Source organism: Ochotona curzoniae, unplaced genomic scaffold (assembly GCF_017591425.1).
Source record: "Ochotona curzoniae isolate NIBS_2020 unplaced genomic scaffold, NIBS_Ocur_1.0 scaffold_4937, whole genome shotgun sequence".
Classification (NCBI taxonomy): Eukaryota; Metazoa; Chordata; class Mammalia; order Lagomorpha; family Ochotonidae; genus Ochotona; species Ochotona curzoniae.
This window is the reverse complement of record NW_024467126.1, coordinates 2,794,377-2,818,179: the sequence shown is the minus strand read 5'-3', so window position 1 is coordinate 2,818,179 and position 23,803 is coordinate 2,794,377. Positions and strand designations below refer to the sequence as shown.

The window sequence follows — 23,803 nt, the reverse complement described above, 5'->3', positions numbered from 1 at the left end:
GTAGACTATTACATGGTAGTGTACCCATACCCAGGCTGGGCAAATGCTGGCCTGCTGTTACAGAAATCAGGACTGCCGACACGTGTCAATGCAGACCTGAGACACTGCGGCTACGGTCTGCAAAAACTCCAATGTTTACCACCTCAGCTTTTACAGGAAGATGTGCCAGCCCGCCAGATGCTCCCCACCTGGTTTCCTCATCTCGACCACTCAGAATAGGACCCCTAGCAAGACTGAAACCCCCCGAATGAGAAACTGGTCTTGCTCACTTCAAGAGTTCTGCATCCAAGCGGGTGACCTGGTACATGGCAAGTGCCAAGCTCCATCTCCCTGGGTAAGGCGAGGGCTGGTCTACACCCTCTACCTTCCCCACCAAGCCTCCACCATGAGAAATGTCTAGACTGCTCTGAGGTTATGTGGGACTCCTCTCCCAGGAAGGAAGGAAGAGGAGGGTTCTGAATGTGCCTGCTTTGCCAGCACACCCACGGCCGGGAACCTGCGAGGGAGGCCTCATTTACTTCCCGGTCAGGAGACACTATCATTTATTTAATACATAAGCCTGGCAGAGCACAATATGGAAATACAACTGTAGAGGCCTGAGACTCTACCAGCTGACGGTGAGGCTTTTCTTCACTTTTCAATTCCAAATTGAAAAATCTCCAATCCAGGAATCCTGAAAGCATGGCCTCCCTGTAGCAAAAAACAAATCTCCCCCCATCTTTTAAAAACATACAGGTGATTACTTTAAATAGGTTTAGACCACATCCGTGACCATAGCTGACTCACTGGGTCAGAGGGGAGGCGCTCACCCACTGGGCTGAAAAATACAAAACTCGAGATATAAATCTATAGGGAGCCCCCCAGTCTGACACTTCTGTTAGGGAGACACCTCCGACAGCCACCACCCTGACCTAGGAGTCAAAAACCAATCGAATCATGAGGTTCTGACTACCTGTGTTAGTGCACCAAAAACTGCCTGGCTGCCTCCCGCCCCACGCACAGAGCGGAGCCTGCAGCCCAGCAGCCAGTGAGAATGGTCTCTTACCTTGTCTCTTTTGGGCCACTGTACTATAGGGACGCCAGTGAGGGCTAACTTGGGATCGCTGCTGGCAAGCTCCTCCAGTAAAACCTAGAGGCAAGAGTGGGGCAGAGTGAGCGCCGAGCCATGGGTCCCCTCCATCCCAGCTCCCCAGCGAGGAAAGCCAACGACAGCTACTGCTTAAGTCCCCTTCACACAGATTCTGCTAAGGCAGTAACTCCATGAGGAAATAAAACTTGTGGTCCTATCCAGACTTCAAATTGAACCTTTGCCCCCAACTCACACCGAGGCGACTGGCTAGTGGGTCAAGCAATGCCACACATTCACACTGTCGCCGTCAGGTTCCAGTGGACTTGATGAAGTTTTGCTTTCTGGTGCAGTCGTGAGCACACTGGCCAACACTGAATTAATGAGAGGAACACCAAAGCCTTAATGTCCTACACTTGAACTAGGCCAAAGGCTGAGAAGCGAGGAGTCTTGTGATTCAACCCAGGATTTGTCGTTCTAAGGCTAATCACATTCAGTCTCACCTCTCTCACACACCTCCAATCGGCAGGAGCAATCTTAGAGGTAACAGTTTAACTAATCAAGTCTGAATGACTGGGAACAATGTTACAAAGTTAAGTGGTTACTACCATTTAAGTGTCTCACACTGGTCAACTGTTATTTTGAAAGAAACCTTTTATGTTTTAAAAATTTCAGAAGCCCAACCTTCCAGCAGACTGAAACCTTCCCTCCTCTGACCGTGGGGGCCCTAAGGCAAGGCCAGCAGCAAAAGAATGCAAATCCTGGCGCAGCTTGCCCAGGCGGTGCCCAGCACGGGAGGGTCTCACAGAGCAGCGCCCGGCCACGGCCACCTTCAGCCATCACTCTGAGGACCCGGTGTTTACGCCAGGGCTCGCTCCTCCTCCACCTCACGAGCCTGTGCCAGGCCCAGAGCAGGGACCTGGAAAGAGCCTGCAGCTAACCCTGAAGCTCCCCCAGGCACACTCGCTTTGGCCAAGTCTCCAGATGCCTCTCACCTTCCCCCAAACTGACTCCATCTGCAGCCGTTTTATTTACTTCGTGTTGCTATGGCACCCTATCCTGGCACCTCCTGCGGGCTCCACACTGCGTGGGGGGTGAAGAGGTGGGGTGTGGTGCCACGTGGCACGGGGCTCCAGTATGGGCTCCTTATCTTTCTGGGGTGAAAAATTCAGGTCCATTCAAAACGTGTACTGGGACCCAGGGCTCCCCTCCCCCAGCGCCCCGCCGGAGCAGGACTCGCCCATTTCCTCTGTGGGAGCAAACCGCGCTGTCCACAAACAGGGACTTTCCACTCTCGGCAACACAGGCGGTACAGGAAAGCTCGGCGAGTAGAGGAACTTAACTGCACACTGGCACAAGCAGCCTACACCTCCCCGTAAGACTCCTGGCGAGAGGGACAGACAAGGGGTGGGGAAACTGTCGGAGGTGGGGGGCCGCTGTTCACACAGACCCGACTCAGTCCCCGCGCTCTGCGTGGGTGTGGAGGGAAATGCAGATTTCCTTCCAAGCCTTTTCGCCGGGGCCCTTCGAACCAGCACGCCCAGCTTTCATCCAAAAAGGCAGAGTCCAGCTGAGGCCCCCGGAGAAAGCCGCCCCTCAGCAGACGGGGTTCGGGATGGCAGAGCGGGGGTGGAGTGCGCAACGGCTGACGCCTATCTGGGCTCCAGGCACTGAGGAACATTCAAACACAGGCCCACATCCCACAGGGAGAGAAGGCAGGAGGAAAGGGGGTTCCCCAAAAGACAAGCGACTCCTTTCTGCAGCACGACCCGCCAGGTGAGGGTCCCGCCAGGTGAGGGAACAAGTGCAACGACCGCTCGAGCAGCCCCAAGTCACAGAAGCATTGTCCTGGACTCGCCCTGTCGGCAGTTCTCCCCCCTCTTGGCCGAGACAAAGTCCCTGCAGTTACACACTCCCCACACCAGAAAGGCTTTGCCAACCGCCCGCCTGACCTTGCGCTTCTGGTCGCTCGGGCGCTGCCGAGGCTCCTGGGTGAAGTTTCCCCACCGTCTTTGCTTTGTTTTCTGTCTTAGAAGTTGTGCTGAAGGAGTTAGGTTTTCTGCCTCTAGGAAAATCCTGATTTACTTGAAAATCCTGGAAGCTCTCAGAACACACAAGGCAGGGCGGTCGGGCTGGAACCCTCCCGCCCGGGCAGAGGAGCGGCGTGCAGCGCTCCGAGCCCTTCGGCTCAGCCGCGGCTTCCTGTGCCTGCGAACAATGCTGCTGCGTCACCCACATGCAGCTCCCAGAAATGCTTTGCAACGGAAGATGGCAGGAGGGGGAGCCGAGCTCGAGGGAGCGAGCCAGGCAGAGGGCCCAGCCGTTCTGCTGCAGAGCCGCCGGGGGTGGGCACGGCGCCCGCTCTGCTCCTCGTGATTGGGCCAGGCGCTGCCGGGGAGGGCCCGGGCCGCCTCCGCCCCAGCTCCCGCCCACCGCCGCCGCAATCCGAGAGCCCAGGGCCGGCCCCCGGAGGGCTCCTCCGACTTCGGAAGGCGCCAGGCGCGGGCAGGGCTTTAACCCGTTCCGCCCGCCGCCGCGCGCCAGGACCGCGTCCACGTCTGTCCTTGAGTCCACGCCCTTCCCCTAGGGGTCAGCTCTCATTGTTCCAGCCAGGGCGCTCTCTCCACTCAGCAAACGCGCGAGCGCCCACAGTCGGGCCTCCCCGGAGGAAGCGGGCTGCGGCTCCCCCGAAGTTGCCTCCTCTCCCTGCCAGCGCACAGCCCACCTCACCTGCCGTCACAGACCCGATGCCAGCATGCCAGCCCATAACCGAGCCTGCCTGCGTCTCTGCAGGAAGGAACATTCCAGCCACTCCCACGCGCAGCCGCTGGCCTCGGATCCCCAGGCGGCCGTTTCTCAGCAGTTCCGTCGTGACCCACTTGCCAACCGCACGGCCGAGGACAAGCGAAGGTCAAAGCCTTTGCCTCCGCGCCTCTCAACATGGTGCTGCAAGTCGGAAGAGCGCGGCCTGCCTGCTCGGCCCAGCAGAGGGCTCCACCCGCGGATACCAAGTGCGCGGTTTCCACTCCCCGCGTCTGCTCCGGCCGCCTCACTTCTGCCATTCCCTAGATGAAGCAGCTAGCTTCGCGTCCTGTCGGACAGAACGCCACTTCCTGGCAGTCCCTCGTCCACCACTTGTGGCTCACAGCTCCAAGCGCTGACCCCAGCCAACGCGGAACTCCGCCCGCACGCGGGGAGGCTTCTGGGAGTCCCGTGGCACTGCAGCGCACCGCAGCAGCAGCTTGGCACGAACCTCTAACTTCAGATCCTCACAAGTGCACCTTGGCCTTTGGGAAGGGACACAAGTCCACCACGTCTGGCTTTCAGCAGAGGAGGCTGCCGAGCTACTGAGGAGTGCTGTCCCAGGCTTGCTGGGGCTTGGGGCTTGGTTACTCATTGTCAGGGTAGTTTTCCAAGGAGAGGGGGAAGAACAGCAGTGCCTTGGTCAACCTCTCCCAGAAAATGCTTAGGTGACCATCCTAATCTTACACCTTTCCTAGGAAAAGGGAAACAGCAGGTGCACTCAGCTTGTTTTGTTTTCTTTAGAGGGATCTGACTTTGCAGAAGACTCCTGGGAAATGTTTATTTTGGACTTCAGTGCTCTCTGACCCAGAAGGATGAGGAGGCTAAGTACTTATGTAAGTATGCTGTTTCAAGACAAAACCACAAAATATAGGTTCAAGTCGTGGCAAGTGCAAGTTCTAGAAGCCACCGGATAACAGCACTAAGAAACTCACTCCAAGGAAGCTTCCAAATCTCAAACCAAACAAAGGCTCACACCTTCTTCTATATGCCTCATAATAACAAACTTTATTTAAAAGTTTCTGTTCAGCAACAATGTGTATATTACAAATATTTTGTTAGCAAAGCCTCCAGTTGAAATTTAATTTGCACAGGTTAATTTGGCTTACTAACTTAAGAGTTGATTATTTTTATTTTTTTAAGAGTTGATAATAATGCGTCTTCTACCTGTTTTCCTTAGTATGAGTCACCCACAAGGCCACAAAGAAAATTCCTAAGATTTTTTTTTAAGATTTATTATTTCTACTGTAAAGGCAGATTTACAGAGAGAGACAGACAGACAAACAGAAAGACCTTCCATCTGCTGGTTCACTCCCCAAGTGACTGCAACAGCCAGAGCTGAGCCGATAAGAAGTCAGGAGTCAGAAGCCTCTTCCGGGTGTTCCAAGTGGATGCAGGTCCCAAGCTTTGGGCTGTCTTCGACTGCTTTCCCAGGCCACAGGCCACAGGCAGGGAGCTGGATGGGAAGTGGAGTATCTGGGACATAAACTGGTGCCCACATGGGCATCCCAGAGCACCCAGGGCAAGGATTTAGCTACGGAGCTATCGTGCTGGGCTCTATCTTTTCTACAGGTACTCTAACTCAGCCTTAGTTCCATCACACTGAGAAAGGGACAAGGGTAAAGTTTTTAGATCCAGTTATAACCTGCTGTGTTATCTTCAGCATGCACAGCATTTATGTAACGCCGTGGTCAAGCAGGAATGCGCATCAGCTGGGGACACGGGGCCTCCCGGGGTCTGCTCTGTGTCTGGTGGCACACATGGAACCGATTCCTGTGCTCTGTGTGCAGCGCACAGCATTCCCCTAACAGTGGGACCAATCAGATTTCATAGGTTTGTGATGTCTAATTTTGTGCCATAATACCAAGTACTTTAGTAACATTATCATTTTAATAACAACTCCATGTAGATGGTTTACAGAAAACAAACTTTCACAAATCATTCCAAAGGATGGCTGGTGAATTTTTCTATGAAAGTGTGTGTGTGTGTGTGTGTGTGTGTGTGTGTGTGTGTGTGTGTATTATGTGTGTATGGAGAGAAACTTTTGCTGTAGCCGCTGGAGTGAACCAGCAGAGGGAGGATGGCTTTCTCCATCTTTGACTTTGCTCTCTCTGTAACTTTGAATTTCAACTAAATAAACATATATAAATCTAAAAAATACAAACAAAATAATAAATTCCTATTAAAATATTCTTTGAGCTGAGTTTCTTCCTCGCCGTGCTGTGCAGCTTAGAGGACACATTTGTCCTACATACACACAAAGGATTGGGAAATTCATGCTGCCTCTTTAAACCCATCAAGGGCACAAGTTTTCAATTTTACAAATACAAGAGTCGTCAGGCCGGAACGTCTCATGCTCGGATCCCTGACTGCAGCAACCACGTGCACATGGCTTGCCTGGGCTCCAGGGGCTGCTCCTTTTGGGGTGAGTACACCAAGGGGGGAGAGTGTTGGGTGCTGGGTGGGCCTAGGGCCTATCTGAAGCCCTCATGGAGCAATGGATGGGATTGGGGAGAGGCGCAACCTTGGCCTTGAGGGGTTAAACCTCCTACAGCCTGAGAGCTGCTGGTGGGTCTAAGGTTGGGGCATCTCAAGCTCAGATCCCCGACTCCAGCCACCATGTGCAAAACCTTAGGCTTGGGGTTCAAACCACCTGCAGCCTGCCGGCTACGAGTGGGTCTCGGATCGGACAGGAGCTCTGGGGTTTTGGTTCTTTGAATCACTGCTTAGGTAGCTCCAAGTTGAGCCCACTGCGCTTCTGGGATGTGAATCAATCCTGAAGATTTCCAATGATAGTAATTTTTCCTCTGAAGAATCTGTAGTCACTGAACAATGCTGACCACCGAACACCAGTCCATGCAAAAGGTAAGGCTCAGGGATTGTCGAGCAGGATCATATCTCGTTACCTGACATAATAATGGATCAGGAGACGGGTCACATTAAGCAGGGCCATTACATTAACTAGCACTCGAGAGACCCATATCCAGGGGTAGATTCCGTGGGGGATGTGTGGGCCAAACCCTGTGATAATTCTAGACCCACAGGTCAGCTCAAGAGTTGGGGTAGTGATGGACTAAGCTAGGTGTGACCAAGGAGCCTGCCATTAATCACAGGTAAAGGAACCAACAACAGTCTGGACTGTCAAGGCAGCAGCACACAAATGTGCATCCTCAACAGGCTGTGGGGTGGGCCAGGCTGCAACGTTCACCAGTTCATATAAGACCAAATGGAATGGGCCCAGCGCGGTGGCGCAGTGGTTAAGGTCCTTGTCTTGCACGCCCGGGATCCCATATGCGCGCCGGTTCTAATCCCGGCGGCCCCGCTTCCCATCCAGCTCCCTGCCTGTGGCCCGGGAAAGCAGTCGAGGACGGCCCAAGGCTTTGGGACCCTGCACCGCGTGGGAGACCCGGGAGAGGCTCCTGGCTTCGGATTGGCATAGCATCGACCGTTGCGCTCACTTGGAGAGTGAATCATCGGACGGAAGATCTTCCTCTCTGTCTCTTCTCTATGTATATCTGCCTTTCCAATAAAAATAAAAAAAAAAAAAAATCTTAAAAAAAAAAAAAAAGACCAAATGGAAGATTAGACTATGCCAGACACTGGCCTAAACCCAGTGGCATGTATGAGAACTGGGTCTGGGAGAGGATCAAGCGTGGGACAGACTGGAGTACTGCTACACATACTGGCAAACCAGGGTAGGGGGCAGGTCTTGCAGGGGGACTAGGCTGCAGCTCCCACTGGTTCACGTGAGGGCCGAGTATGTGCTGGGCAGAACGAGGCTGGACTGCAACACCCATTGGTTCCAGTGGAAGCCAGGGCTGAAAACAGAACCAACCCAGCAATTGCAACCACCAGCAATGGAATGTGCCGGGCCCTGTACTTGCTAGCACATACAAGAATCTGGTCTGGGAACACCTCAGACAAAGTTTATTTGGGGATGTCCCCAATTGAACTGCCAGACTCAGAACCCTAACCATGAAAAGAGAGAAGACAGAACAAGTCAATCAACCACCTCAGCTATATGTTGGCAGTGAGAAACTGGGCAAATGGAGACTCTATGATGGACTATGTCTGTCGGTGGATTCTTCAATGACCTCATCGTGCTTGGAGTGGCAAGATTGGCAGCGATTTATAACTGGTGAATTATCAAAACCACTTTGGCAAGAATCTCAGAGCATGCGCCACATCAGGGACCTGGGGTGGGAAACTGGGTGGGGTTTCTCCTTCAATATCCCTCTTTACCTCAGATACAAGAAGGAAACAATACGGAAATAATAGTCTTACCCATTTTCCTGTAGCCCTTGAACCTTTTTACCCTAATTAACTATGTAAAGATTGTCAAAAATAAAATTTAAAAATGGAAAAAAAAAATGGAAGAGTCTCAGGCTGCCATCTAGGTTCAACTGGCTAATTCTCTAGCTTCAAGGGCCATGGAAGCTTGACGGTCCGTGTCCAGCCTGCCCCGGTTCCCATCCAGTCGAGGATAGCCCAGAGCCCTGGGACCCTGCACCCGTGGGGTGAGGGCGACCTGGAAGAAGCTTCTGGATCCTGGCTTGGATCAGCATAGCTCAGGAATGGCCAACATGGCCACGTGGAGACTGAACCACTGAAAAATTTGTCTCTCCTTTTCTGTTAAATCTGCCTTTCCAATAAAAATACAAGAAATCTAAAAACAAAACAAAAAACCATGAGAGAACTAAGAAGCCCATTCTGCCTTAAAAAACAACACAAAACAAAACAAACAAGCAAACAAGTGTCCCAAACCCTTAGGAAACAAACAGAAGCGCATACGGAGGGCCTCATTAACTGGGCCACTCTGCCAGGGCCTTCTGTTCCTTCAACACATTTCTTTGTTCTTTTTCTTTTCAATAAAAGGTTTCTTTTATTTTAAAAAATTTATTTTATTTTTATTGGAAAGTCAGATATACAGAGTAAGATGTTCTATCATCTGCTGGTTCACTCTCTAAGTAGCTGTAACGGCCAAAGCTGAGCTGATCAGAAGCCAGAAGCCTCTTCCCAAGGCTTTGGCCATCCTCAACTGCTTTCCCAGGCCACAAGCAGGGAGCTGGATGGGAAGTGGACCAGCCGGGATACAAAGCAGCAACAACATGGGATCGCAGCACATGTAGGGCAAGGACTTTAGCCAGTAGGCTACTGCATCGGGCCCTCAACGTCTTCCTAAATCTATTTTCTATGATCTGTTGTCAATATGCAGAACTTTTACAATTTTACACTTACCAATTTTCAAAGCCCTTTTACAGCGGCAATACAATGGATTTTTTTCTTCCGGGGTGAGGGGAGATACATAAGTTATCTTTGAGAACCTGAAAGGTCCTGTGCTGGCACAGTTCTCAGGGCGCCAGGGCTGCCAGTGCAGCCAGGACTCAGTTCCGAGCACTGAATCCTGGGTGAGGGAGGCTCCTCATCTACATACTCCAATGCTTTCTTCTCTAAGTAAAATTAAGAATTATTTACTTATTTTTGTTATCTAAAAGGCAGAGATGGTGAGTGAGCAGCCTCCCCTGCCCCAATCCTGCTGGCGCACACCTCAGACGCTGCTCAGGTGGGAAGGCAGGCGCCCCGCCCCGGGAGAGCTGTGAGCTTGAACCGGGGTCTCTCACGCAGCCGTACCCAGGACAGGAGCTGGGACTCAAGCACAAGTCATGGGCATCCAAAGTGGGGCCTTAACCCCCACACCAAATGCCTACCTGAAGATTTTCTTCCCCTTCTTTGGAGAGATAATGAAAATATCCAAATTCTAAACCCACCAATCTGAATATCAAATTAAACCACTACTCACATACAGGAATACTTAGAGAGCCTGGTTTTCCTTCCCCGAGTGATCCATCAGAACCCAAGGAGTGTGACGATGACCAGCAAACCGCTGTGTTAGGTAGGAGCCCGTGAGCCAGGCTGTCACGCTCTTCTCGGACACTGGCTACGCTGCTCGCTGCACAAGGACCACACTCCTACAGGAGGGACACTGCTGTCTCTCACTTTCCTAAAAGTTGTTTCCTTGGCTAGTGCTGTGGCACAGCAAGTAAAGCTGCTGCCTTTAGTGCTGGCACCCCATGGGGGCTCGGGTTCAAGTCCTGGCTCCTTGTAATGAGCCTATGAAAGCAGTGAAGGATGCTCCAAGCCCTTGGGCTCCTGGCTGCAGACTGGCACGGGTCTGGCCACTGTGGCCATCTGAAGAGTGAGTCGGTCAACAGCAGCTTTCTCTCTCTGTGAAACTACAGCTTCCGGGGCTGGTATGACAGCTCCACTGGCTAATCCCCTACCTTCAAATGCCCGTAGCCCATATAGAGCTGTTGCATGTCCTGGTTGCTCCACTTCGCACCCAACTCCCTGTTTTGTGGCCTGAGAAAGCAGCGGAGGATGGCTCAAAGCTGTTGTGGTACCTAGCACATTAATTCTCAGCTGGTGATCCCAGCATCCCAGATGGGTGCCAGTTCTTGTCCCCACTACTGCACTTCTTTTATTTTTATTGGAAAGGCGGATATACAGAGAGGAGAGACAGAGAGGAAATTTTCCGCCCGATGATTCACTCCCCAAGTGAGCGCAATAGCCGATGCTATGCCGATCTGAAGCCAGGAGCCTCTTCCGGGTCTCCCATGCGGGTGCAGGGTCCCAAAGCTTTGGGCCGTCCTCGACTGCTTTCCCGGGCCACAGGCAGGGAGCTGGAAGGGAAGCGGGGCTGCCGGGATCAGAACCGGCGTCCATATGGGATCCCGGGCGTACAAGGCAAGGACCTTAACCACTGCGCCACCGCGCCGGGCCCCACTACTGCACTTCTGATCCAGCTCCCCGCTAATGGCCTGGGAAAGCAGCAGAGGACAGTAAGAGTCTCAGGCTGTTGTACCCTCATGGGAGAGCTGGAAGAAGCTCCTGGCTCCCAGATTCAGACAGGCATAGCTCTGGCCGGTGTAAACATTTGAGGAGTGAGCCAGCAGATGGAAGACCTCTCACTCCCTCCAGGTCTGACCACCCTCCCTCTTAACTTTGAAGGACAATACACAATCTTTATATGCTAGGAGACCTTTTTAGATTTCTCTTTTGCAACCTTCATTTTACTGTTTCTTCTGCTTAGCATTTGGCCTGAACCACTGTGCACCCTTCTCTCATGTGCTATCACAGCCCTGCCCTCAGCTCTCATCACGCAGCTGTTTTCTTTAAACCTTCCCGATGGCTCCACTGCTAGCATCCCTAGACCGTGTGCAGCAGCAGTGGAGCGCAGATGGGTCTTGTCCAGGACAACCCGTATAACATGCCTAAGGACCAAAAGGGCATTCTGCTCTCTCCCAAGCCAGCAGGCAGATACTCAAGGCCGAAAGAACACTCAGACACACAGAGTGGTTTATGCATAATCCTGCCATCTGTGCGTCACAACTGCTGCTTCTTGTTCTGGCCGATCCACTTCTGATCCAGCTCCCCTGCTAACCCGCAGGCATAGGAAAGTGGTCTAAAGCTCAGGGCCCTAACCACCCACATGTGGGATCTGCGTGAAACCTGCAGTCACTTTGGGAGTGAACCAGCAGATGGAAGACTTTGCTCTCTCAAGTTTAATTTTTTTTTCCCCCTAATAAACTAATGTTATTCTAGATTTCTTTTTCACCTCTCCAACTGCAGTGCTTAATCAAATCCAATTAAAAAAAGAAAGATTTTCCCATCTGCTAGTTCACTATTGAAGTGGCCACATCCGACAGAGCTGAGCTGATCCTAAGCCAGGAGCCAAGAGCTTATTCTGGGTCTCCTGTGTAGGAGCAGGATCCCAAGGCTTTGGGCCGTCCTAAGCTGCCTTCCCAGGTCTCTGGATGGGAAGCTGGGCTGCTGGGATATGATGTGATGCCCATAAGCGGCCCCAGCACATGGAAGGCATGGAATTCAGCCACTAGGCTATGGCGCGGAGCTCCAAATACATAAATCTTATATAAATTTATGTAGAGAGAGTTTTAAGATTGCTAAAATTAATGAACCAAGCTAGTGTCCAAAGTCGCAACATTTTCCACGTATTCAAGATGAAAGGAGACTCCCGTAGGAAGGATGTCATACGCAAATTCTCAGGATTACATAACCCACTAAAAAAAGATTTATTTATTTGCTTTTAAAAGAGCTACAGACATGGCTAACTAGTTAACCTTTCACTTTGCAGTGCTGGCATATATGTGTGTCGCTTCATATCCCAGAAGCTCCTGGCTCCAGCTTTCAGATCGGTTCAGCTCCAGGCTGTGTAGCCATTTGGGGAGTGAACCAGATGATGGAAGATCTTTGCTTTTCCACTCTATAAAAATAAATAAATAAATAAATAAATCTTACTCCCTCACAAATAATCGGACAGATTAAAAAATTATTTATTTAAAGTCAGAGTTAGAGCTTTCATCCACTGAGTGAATCTGGGCCACCCAGGCTGCTTCCCAGGCTATTAGCAGGAAGATGGTTCACAAGTGGAGCAGCTGGGACACAACTGGTACCCATATGGGATGCTGGTGTTACCATGACGATGGCTCTATATGACAGAGTTATCTACTTGCACGGCAGGAACAGAGTGAATGAGATGGACAGACATCTTCCTCTGCTGCAGTGCTCCTCAAATGTCAGCAGCACTCAGGTGTGGGCAGGCCAGGGCCTGGTGCTTGGAGCTCCAACTCTGCTGCCCACGAGGCTGGCAAGGGTCCAAGCACTTGATTCTGTATCTGCTACCTACATCCCACAAAGCATCATCAGGAAGTTGAACTGGAGTGGAATGACTGGGACTAGATCCACACTCCTACTATGCGAATAGTAGCTTAACCCAGGGCACCACAATGCACACCCTTACGTGACAGACTGGAGGCTAGCGGAGGCTCGCTCGCTAACACACACCTCAAGACCTGTACCTACAAAAGAGCTCTGAATGCTGATTCATAAAGAAAATATTCCTACTAATGGTTATTTATGAGGAAAACATTAGCTTCAGTTCATACAGTTCAAACTGGATTATTTCAAACAAGCTCACTTCTCTGAAACAATAAATAAAGGGTTACGATGGTCTTACAAGTTCTAATGCTGGGAGGCATTTTACTACATGAGAAAAATATACAATGTGCAGAAACTCCCATCTAGTAGCATGTCATTTAACTCACGGTGTTGTTAATTTTCTTTTTTTCTTCTGTTGTTGATTTTATACTGTGGCTTTTCATATTAGGGGATTTATAGCACTAGAACAACGTGCTATGTATCTTTACTTCCAGGCAAAGATGGACTCTCAATGACACTGTTTACTACATCCTGACAACAGGATGCTGGACTCTGCCATTGTCCATGCCTGCAGTGCTGGACGTAATTATACAGGGAAACTCAGTGAGAAGGGAAGGAATTGTGGAAGGGATAAGGGAAATCCCAGGGCCTATGGAACTGTATCATTAAATGATAATCACAAAAAGAAGTAAAATTGTAAAAAGATTTACTTTTGATTAGAGAGAGAGGCAGACAGAGCTTCCCTCCTCTACTGGCTCACTCCCCAGGTGGCCACAACAGCCGAGCCAGGCCAGGGGAATCCAGGAGGCAGTCATTCCATCCTGGGGTGGCAGTGGCAAGACCCTACGCGCAGGACCAAACCCTGATGCCTTTCCGGGCGGGCAGCAGGGAATGGTCCTGGAATCAGAGCAGCAGGGACGGGAGAAGGAGCTCTGTCAAAAGATAAAGTGTGATGGGCCCAGCGCGGTGGCGCAAGTGGTTAAGGTCCTCGCCTTGCAGACCCGGGACCCATATGGGCACCAGTTCTAATCCCGGCAGCCCCACTTCCCTTCCAGCTCCCTGCCTGTGGCCTGGGAAATCAGTGGAGGACAGCCCAAAGCCTTGGGACCCTGCACCCGCATGGGAGACCCGGAAGAGGCTCCTGGCTTCAGATCAGCATAGCATCGACCGTTGCGGCTCACTTGGGGAGTGAATCATCGGATGGAAGTTCTTCCTCTCTGTATATCTGCCTTTCCAATGAAAAAATAATAAAAATAAAATCTTTAAAAAAAAAAAAAAAAAAGAAGTGTTACAGACAGTGACTTAACTCATTGTAAAGACATTTTTCTAACAAGTTGCCCTGAAACATATTTTTTCCCCAAAGATTTATTGTTTATTTGTATTGGAAAGGCAGATCCACAGAGAGAAGAAACAGAGAGAAAGCTCTTCCACCTGCTCGTTCACTGCTCAATTAGCCCCACCGGCCAGATGAGCGCAGCTCCTGGCACTGGCTTTGGGCTGGCCCAGCCCTGGCCACGGTGGCCATGTGCACAGTGAATAACGGCGTGGAAGATTTCTTTCTCTGTCTTTCCCTCTCTCTCTGTAATTCTGCCTTACAATAAAAATAAATACATCTTAAAAAGAGAGAGAGAGAAAGAGAGAGAAAAAAAAAAAAGATTAAACTAAAAATGCAAAATCTATTCAACATGAACCAGGGACTGAACAACAGATTCTCTTTCAATCTGCTGAGGCCATTCCTGCCTGGCCTACAACTGCCCTCTTTATCTTAATTGTTTTTCATATTTTTTTCTTTTAAAGATTTATTGGAAAGGCAGTTAGAGAGAAAGAGGGATAGATCAAGAAAGAAGTTTTCCATTCAGTGTTTCACTTTTCAAATGACTACCACAGTCAGAACTGAGAAATTCCAAAGGCCGGAGCCACGTGCAGGGCCCAAGGCTTCAAGCCGTCCTCCGCTGCTTCCCAAGGCACAAGCAGGGAGCTGCATGGGAAGCTAGCAGTTGGGACTCAAACCTGTGCTACTTGGAATCTTGGTGCTTCCAAGTGGACGATTAGCTAATTGAGCCATTGGGAAGACCCCACAAGTAGAAGCACAATGGGAAAAATTTTCTAGCTTCTTAAAAAATCTACTTGAGAGAGGGAAGGAGAAAAGGGAGGTAAACAGAAATCTCCTCCACTGCCAAGACGTTCCACTGGGCTTGGCTGAAGCTAAGAGCCAGAAACACAATCACTGGGGCCCAAGATGGTATCAGCTGGCAGGGACAGGGACTAGGAGCAGAGCCGGGACTTGAACCCAAATCCTCTTCTATGCAACACGGCTTTCATTATGCCCAAAGCTCTGTCCCTCTCTTTTGGGGACAATCAGAAACATGTTTTTAGGATTAAATCTCACGCCACAATGAATGTACAAATGTTAGTATTTTCCCATCAGGGACCTAACCTCACTCCAGCAACTGAAACAGAAAGCATTCGTCATGAAATACGCACACACTCTCTGTCTCCATCAGAGGTTATGGAGAACTCATCTGCCCCCCGACTGCAGACAGACTGCCCCCTCACCCGCAAGCTCTTACCTTCACATCAGCAATGAGCGCATCTTCGTCTTCTATCCCTGTGGGGACACACTTCTTATGCAGTGGAAGAGATTCCAACTTATCAACAAGGCAGCGAAGGCCTTCAAGCTCAAAATGGGTCAGGTGCACTGGCCTGTCCTTGCGCGGGCTGCACTGGCCGTCCCACGCCTGGCCGTTGTGGGAACCCCGGCCAGAGTCAGAGGAGGCATCCCCAGACAAAGTTTTCTTCAGACTTGGAAGATTCCGGCAAACTTTGCCCAATGCGTCGTAATCCAGGTTGACCCCGTTGGCCACTGGGCTGGTAAGAACGGAGCGCCTGTTGCTGAGGCGCCGGGGCTCCCGATCCGCGGCGTCCTCGTCTCCGTGTGCAGACTCCAGCCCATTTAGCTCCAAATCTACCAATGCGAAGAACACACACTCAGAACCTGCCATGACAGCAGGGGCCCCGAGGTCACACGGGACAAAACCATCACATTTCAAATACAATTGCTACTCATTCCAGTCCATTTGTTCACAGCTGAAAGTCATTGCTGAATGACAGACAGAAACAGAATCCTGAACTGGTAGACCATGGAGAGAACAAGTCAACTGGATTTTCAAAAAGTTGAAGAGTGGGTCCAGTGAGGTGCCTAGTGGCTAAAGTCCTTGTCTTGTATGTGCGGGGTTCCCATGGGCACCGGTTTGCATCCTGACAGTCCCACTTCCGATCCAGCTCCCTGCTTGTGGCCTGGGAAAGCAGTCAAGAATGACCCAAAGCCGTGGGAACCTGTACCCTTATGGGAGACCTAGAAGAAGCTACCTGGCTCCTGGCTTTGATCAGCTCAACTCTGACCACTGTGGACATTCGGGGAGTAAACCGTCAGATGGAGGATCTGTGTGTCCTTCACTGATCTGACTTTCCAATAAATACATATATATGTATTTTAAGTTGAGGAGTACTCAGTCTTTCAACTACGTGCTAAGAACGGACAATGATGAAAGGGATGGTAAATTAGTTCCAAGTTTAAGCTTCAATTCTGGATTATGATGTCACTACCTTTTAACACAACATAAAATATGATACATATATATGTGTAACAGTTTTGATTAGCGTGACAGTAATAGTGGCGCAGTAGTTGAGTCTTCTGCCCTGTGGCACTGGCATTCTGTATGTGTGCTGATCCACGTCCTGTCTGCACTCCCTGCCTCTGGCCTGGGAAAGCAGTGGAGGACGACAAAAGGCGTTGGGACACTGCACTCATATGGGAAACACAGAAGCAGCTGTTGTGTCCATTTTGGCATTGAACCAGCAAATCAAAGATCTGTCTCTATGTCGCTATATCTGTAAATCTGCCTTCAAACAAACAAAACAAACAAACAAACAAACAAACAAAAAAAACAACTCCACCAAGTTTTTGATTATAAAAAGTTTGCATGAAGTTGGCATCACGAACAAAAGGCACTCAGATGTGGGTATGGGCATCTCCACCAAGACTATTCTTCTAATGAAGCTGAATTCTTTTTTTTTTTTTTTAAAAAAAAAAAAAGATTTATTTTCATTAGAAAGTCAAATTTACATAAAGAAAGATCTTCCCTTCACTGGATTACTCCGAACTAGCTGCAACAGCCAAAGCTGAGCTCATCTGAAGCCAGGAGCCAGGAGCCTCTTCCAGGTCCCCCAACGGGTACAGAGTCCCAATTACTTTGGCTGGCCTCAACTGCTTCCCCAGGACACAAGCAGGGAGCTAGAGGGGAAGCAGGGCTGCCAGGATTAGAACCGGCACCCATATGGGATTCTGTTTCACTTAAGGTGAAGACTTTAGCCGCCAGGCCACCACGCCAGGCCCCTTGAATAACTTCATGAAGATATTTTACTTAAAGGCAAAGTGACAGAGCTATGCCTCTGGTCTGCCACTTCACTCCCTTGCCAGCCAGTTTGGGCCAAGCTGAAGCCAGGAGCCACAGCTTCATTGTATTCTCCAAAAAGGGTGGTAGAGCCCCAAATATCTGGGCCATATTCTGGGTCCTTCCTCAGTACAGGAGGAGGAAGCAGGATTCCAAGTAGCCACCCCACAAACCAACATTGCCTGCCTGTTCGCTATATGCAATGGGGGTGCCCTCCCACCTGCTGTATTCACAACTGAGTACCCTCCCGCCATATATCAAGTGTTTTTCATTTTTACATGACAATGTAAATTCTAACAAAAATTAAGCAGGATGTTACATGCTGTTATAAGTGCTAAATCAGAAACTAACTTGCCTAAATCGAAGATCCACAAAAATGTCACCACAGGGTATTACAGTGTTGGCTGCTCCCCAGTTTGAAGCCATGGAATGGGGAGGGAAAGGGAGCGACAGAGATGGACAGATAAGCCCGAGAGCATGAGGGTCCCCACGGCTGACCACTCTGGTTCACGGTGCAGCACTGTCTCCCACTACTATCGGACTGGACAAGCTTTACAATAGCTTGCCTTATGTTGCCATTTGTGACAGGGAAGGGGGATCCGAAGCAGTGATGTGGGATACGTGCTGTTAGCCACATCCTACCTAGCTCACAGGTGTTAATGAGAACTGAATGTCTTCAAACTGCTCTTTCAGTGACTAGATCTGATTCAAAGTATTTAACTTAGCACCATACTTCAGAGCTGCCAAGGAAGCCAGCGTACCATTCCAAGGCATGAGTCTGCTCCTTCAGAGAATTAAAAGGTAGCTACTTACAGTGTAAAAAGGGACTCCAAATAAACAGATACATAACTACTGAAGAGCAGTGTGCCATGCTCCCAGGCGCGCTGCTGCTCCCGAGAGTCCCCGGGGCCGACACTTACCCATGCTGAGGGACTCTTTCTGGAACTCCTTGGTCAGGTGGGAACGGTTGGTTATACAGTACACGTAGCGCTCCAGGACGTACCAACACATCTCATAGTAGAAGGGGTAGCGGAACTTGTTTGGAACCTATGCAGACACACGATGAGAAATAACGTGAGGATGGTCTTCAATCCATGGAGAGTAAGACAAACGGAACCATTATAAGGACCCAGAACAAGTTCTTACTGGTCCATCTGCAAACCCAGGTTTGCATCTGAAGTAAGAATTTTAAACTGATCCATTAACTCAGCAAATTCTGGTCCTGGGAAACAATCAATGTAGATAAAAAGTACTTGAAAAGACCATTCTCAAGCACCATGAAGCTATCTCTGGTGAGTAGGAAAAGATGAAAAAGAAATTACGGCTTTTTGGATGATACAGAGTAAGATGTAAAAAGTGACACACAAAATACTTGAGAAAGTTGCTTTATGGTCTTTAGAATAACAGACCTTGTTTTACTACAGTTCAAAAGCCCATGGGACAAACTCACATGTTCCCATTTTACATGTAAGTTATTCTCAATCTGCATCAGCTCGGAGGGCAGACTGGGATCAGCTCTCAAGCAGCCCGCATTACACATTGTGGTGTGACAATATGGCAGCTCCTCACTCCACAATAATGCTGTGTTGTTGACCTACATGGCACAATACTTAGAAGACTAGTGGAAACAGTGTGAGGAAGAAGAGGCTCCTGGCTTTGGATCAGCATGGCATCGGCTTTTGCGCTCACTTGGGGAGTGAATCATCGGGCGGAAGATCTTCCTCTCTGTCTCTCTTCCTCCTCTCTGTATATCTGCCTTTCCAATAAAAATAAAATAAAAATCTTTAAAAAAAATAAAATAAAATAAATCTTTAAAAAAAATTGAACACAAAAAAAAAAACAAAATATAGAGCTTTTAAATGCTATCAGACATTACCAATACTCAAGTTTTTAATATTTTTCATTCCTAAATGGCCAAAGTAACCAAAATCATCATGTTGACATAATAGCCTTGCATTCTTTCTTTTTTTTTTTTAAAGATTTATTTTTATTATTTTTTATTGGAAAGGCGGATATACAGAGAGGAGAGACAGAGAGGAAGATCTTCCGTCCGATGATTCACTCCCCAAGTGAGCGCAACGGCCGATACTATGCCGATCTGAAGCCAGGAGCCTCTTCCGGGTCTCCCACACGGGTGCAGGGTCCCAAAGCCTTGGGCCGTCCTCGATTGCTTTCCCAGGCCACAGGCAGGGAGCTGGAAGGGAAGCGGGGCTGCCGGGATTAGAACCGGCGCCCATATGGGATCCCGGGCGTGCAAGGCGAGGACGTAACCACTTGCGCCACTGCGCCGGGCCCAAGCCTTGCATTCTTTCATAAACCATTTTCTATTTTCTCTGCTAAACACAAACTGGTAGCAGTTAACATTATGGCACACGCAAGTCTGGTAAGAAAAGCAACACAAACCCTGCTGTGACCAAGGCATGTCAAGAAACAGGGGATGCCTTATTCAGAATGAAACAAGTACGCATGTGTAAAAAAGCAGGTACTGGATCCTGGGATGTGACGTTTTCTGATAGACTGAGGAGAATGAGGGAACAGACCAGTCCTCGCAGTGCCACGCTCACGCAGGGGAGGCGCTCAGCCTGCTAGCGCGGAGCTCTGATGTCTTGGACTGACTGGACATCTGCATTTTAAAAAAGCAATTTCCCTCCAGAGTGAACCCTGGAACTACCAGGGTGCCACTACCTCTTACAACGATGTGAATTAAATATGAATACTGTATTATCGAGTGCAGTTTTCTTCCTTTACTGAATTTTAGACTTTAAACATTCTGTACTTATAATATTCTCTAACAAGCAGCAATTCAGTTTACAAAGTTTATTGAAAACACACTGCTTTTGTTCTTAACCGCACGAACAGACGAGCTCCCGTCACACCCAGCTCCTACAGCACACGAAACGCACTGAACTGTGCAGCACAGTGGTTAAGGGGGCATGTTCGCAGCAAGCAGGCCAAATTCTTCACCAATTAGTATTTCAAAATATTTAATACTTTTATATTGACCAAAAAGTTTCAGCATTAATACTAAGAACCTGCCTATGTCCCCTCTGAGACTCTCCAATCGCTGACCATTACCCAGGTTTACTAGTCTCTATTCACGATTACTGTCAGTATTTTGTACACTACTTGGGCATAAATTATAGCTTATTATTGACTTTCAATGCTACTTACACTTTGATCATACATAATTCAGTCCTTACCATCCAGGATGCTGCTAAAAAAAGTTTTAAGTTGTAGTTCCCTGAGTCGTAAGCGGCCAGAAAGGCAGCGTCTTTGCGTGGCCTGTGCCACTTCAGGGAAGCCTGTAAAGCACAGGTATTTTTTGCATTCTTGTGATGTTTTTTTATTGGAAAGTCAGACATACACAGAGGGGGAAATGATTCATTAAGGTGATGAAAAATTCAAATTCCCATGTCCATGAACCATAGTCATTCACTAAGTATTTCACATCACAAAACTGGGTTGAGTAGATGATTCTGTGTACTCAGACTCTGAACTCGTTACTACAGGGTCTTTCACAGGAAAATGCAGGCTGCCCTTGCCGTAAGGTGCCCAGTGTGCAATGGGTTCCTGTTCTCCCCTGGCATCCAGAACGGTGCCACACATCACGGACCACCCCAGAGAAGACTGAGAACAGGAAAACTTGCAGACTACAGAAAGAAGAAGACAACTCACACATTAAACAAAACTGGCCCAAGTGTTAGACAATAATTAATAAATAAATAAATAGAAAAGAAAAAAGAAACTTGCATGTGAATCCCTACAAAAATCCAAAATACCAAGAGGCGCAACAACTGGCCTTGGAGTCCCAAATTCTGTTAATTCTGTTACATTTTTTCTCTGTGGCTCCCAAAATATCAACACTGCATTTTAACCTAGAGAAAACTTGTAAGTTTGGACAATTGACAATAATTTCTTGTAATACCTGTCTTCAAAGGAATAAACTTCTTAACATTCAAAAGTAAAAAAATTAGTTACCCGTGTGCGATCTTCAATGTTGTAAATTTTCAGCTGCATAGGGATGTTGAAGCTATGCAAAAAATTGCCGCCAAATACTAGTGTGTCTGTAGGAGTGTACACAGCATGAATCCAACCTGGAAGAGATGCGGAGGGGCACTCAGTGCACAGCTCCCAGCAGCACAGCCCGAGACGGTGTTCTTACCGTCACGCTGCTAGTCAGTGCCTGGTCAGCTGACTTAATTGCTCACTCTGTTTCCTCCAAGATAAATTAAACTGGCTGTTGGTAATCATTACATAAGAAAATGCATAAAAGATGGTTCAAATAGGGTGGGTGTTTGGTATAGTGGGTTGGTACTGGCGTATGTCCTAGCTGCTCCCTGTTAACGGCCAGGGAAGGCAGTGGAAGATGGCCCATGCGACAATATACGGGAGACACAAAGAAGCTCCTGGCTTCAGCCTGTCTCAGCACGGGGAGTCTCCATCTCTAACTCTTTTTTTAGTTTGTTTTTAGGATTAATTTATTGATATTGGAAAGGCACATTTATAGAGAGGAGAGATAGAGAAAAAGATCTTATGCCTGCTAGTTTACTCCTCAAGCGGCCACAATGGCTGGAGCTGAGCCAATTCAAAGCCAGGAGCCAGAAGCTTCTTCTAGGTCTCCCATGTGGGTGCAGAGTCCCAAGGCTTTGGGCCGTCCTCCACTGCTTTCCCAGGCCACCAGCAGGGAGCTGGATGGGAAGTGGAGCAGCCGGGACATGAACCAGTGCCCACATGGGATGCTGACGTCTTAAGAAGCCCAGCTCACCATCCTAACTGGCTGACAAAGAATAGTCAAGTGCTTTCAAAGGATCTTTCAAATAATAAAGAAATCTTAAGAAAAAAATATAATGGTTAGGATATAACCTAGGATAAAACCTTTGTCTTAATATAATCTAACTTAAATACATATATTTATCTATTTATGGGACTGGCACACTGGCATAACTGGCTAATCCTTCACATGTGGTCACTTGGGGAGTAAAACGGCAGATGAAAGATCTTCCTCTGTCTCTTCTCTCTCTGTAAATTCACCTTTCCAATAAAGATGAGGACAACTTTTAAAAATTATCTGTTTACTTAAAAGGCAGAATTACAAGGAGAGCAGGAGACATGGAGAGATTTCCATATGCTGGTTCACTCCCTACAGTAGCCAGGATCTGGCCATGATGATGCCAAAAGCTTCATCATGGATTCAGGCGCCCAACTACTTGGGGCATCTTCCACTGCCGTTCCAGGGAAGCAAGGAGCTGAATGAAGTAGAGCAGTTAAGACTTGAACTAGACACATAGGGGATACTGCTACTACAGAAGTTTAATGACTGCACTACAGCACCAGCCGCGAAACTGTGAGGGAGGGAAGGAAAAAAAAAATAAAAGATTGCTTCCTATGGGTCTCCCATGTGGGTACAGGGGCCCAAGCACTTGACTCATCCTCCATTTCTTGCCCAGTCCATGAACAGGAAGCTGGACTGGAAGTGGAACTGCTGCCCACACAGGATACTGGCACTACAGGCAGAAGCCTTTAGCAAAACACAGTGGCTAAACAGCTTGTGCCTATCATGCTTACCTGAGGGAATGACGAAGGTATAGCCCTGCTTGAGTTCAATGCGCTGGCAATCTGACACCCGGTCACCCAGGAAGATGTCTCCCTGCTTCCCTGACAGCAGCCAGTTCTCGTACAGCTCCAGGTTGTGGGCTGTAGGGGGGATGAGCCAGAAGACCTGTGAGTTAAAAGACTTCAGTCTGTTAACAGCCACTGACATGCCCCAGGGAAGCCCATCCGGTGAAAGAGAAAAGCAATCGCCCAGCCGACACAGCGGCACTCCTTGTGAGCACCCCAGAAAGGTAGTCTTCCTCATTCTTGGTGTGACTGAAGGGCATGAGAACTGAAGCTTGACAGCAGAATGCAGAACACCCAAGTCCACGACTGAAAGAACACGGCACCCAGCTCGTCAGGCAGGCAAGGCCTCCTACAGCTCTGGCTGTCAGGCCTCCAGAGCTCTGAGTAGCACAGTGGTTAGAGAATATCCTACTTCTTAAAACACCACTTGCACAGATGTAAGTGAGGCTAGTATTTGTCTAGCAAGTCACACCGAGGCTCACAGTGCTGGCAGCCCACACTGCTGTGGTGCTTAGAGTCCTGGCTGCTCCATTTGTATCCCAGCTCCCTGAATGAGCCTGGGAAGCAGCAGAGGATGGCCCAAGCACTTGCAGCCCCTGCTGCTCATGTGCGGGACCACGATGGACTTCCTGATTCCTGGTCTTTGTCTGGATTAGCACAGGCTGCTGCTGTACCTACGTGGGGAGTGAACCAGCAAATGGAAGAACTCTCTTTGTCTTTAAATACACACACACACACACACACAACCGTTTTGAAAAATAAGATTTCACTTTTGAAGAACCATCTGAGGAAAAATTTTTGACACATTGCATTAACCAGCTGACTGCAGTGACAGAATCTCACACAGGAGCTGGTTCTGGTCCTGCCTACTCCACTTCCAATCCAGCTCACTGCTAATGCACCTAGAAGGCAGCAAAAAAAAACGGTCCACGTGCCTGGGTCCCAGACAGCGATGTGAGACCGGGCTGGAGCTCCGGGCTCCCAGAGCTGCCTGGCCAGTGCCGGCCGGTGAAGCCATGCGAGGAATGAATCAGCACACAGAATATCAATGCGTGTCCATCTCTATCTCTTCTTCTTCCGCATAACTGCATTTCAAACAAATAAAATCTTCTCAGAAGCACTACTT

The 23,803-nt window shown here is 49.0% G+C and overlaps 1 protein-coding gene across 5 annotated transcripts in view; it reads right to left on the bottom strand.

The window, feature by feature from the left end:
• KDM2A (lysine demethylase 2A) overlaps positions 1-23,803 on the bottom strand; it is an 87,058-nt gene that overhangs the window by 10,326 nt on the left and 52,929 nt on the right. For all 5 annotated transcript variants that reach the window (XM_040971063.1, XM_040971061.1, XM_040971064.1 and 2 more), the window contains 5 exons: positions 22,624-22,777; positions 21,037-21,152; positions 17,979-18,105; positions 15,175-15,569; positions 1,046-1,129 (listed from right to left, as the gene is read on the bottom strand). In XM_040971063.1, the coding sequence (XP_040826997.1) occupies positions 1,046-1,129; positions 15,175-15,569; positions 17,979-18,105; positions 21,037-21,152; positions 22,624-22,777 (876 nt within the window). The remainder of the gene's footprint in view (positions 1-1,045; positions 1,130-15,174; positions 15,570-17,978; positions 18,106-21,036; positions 21,153-22,623; positions 22,778-23,803) is intronic.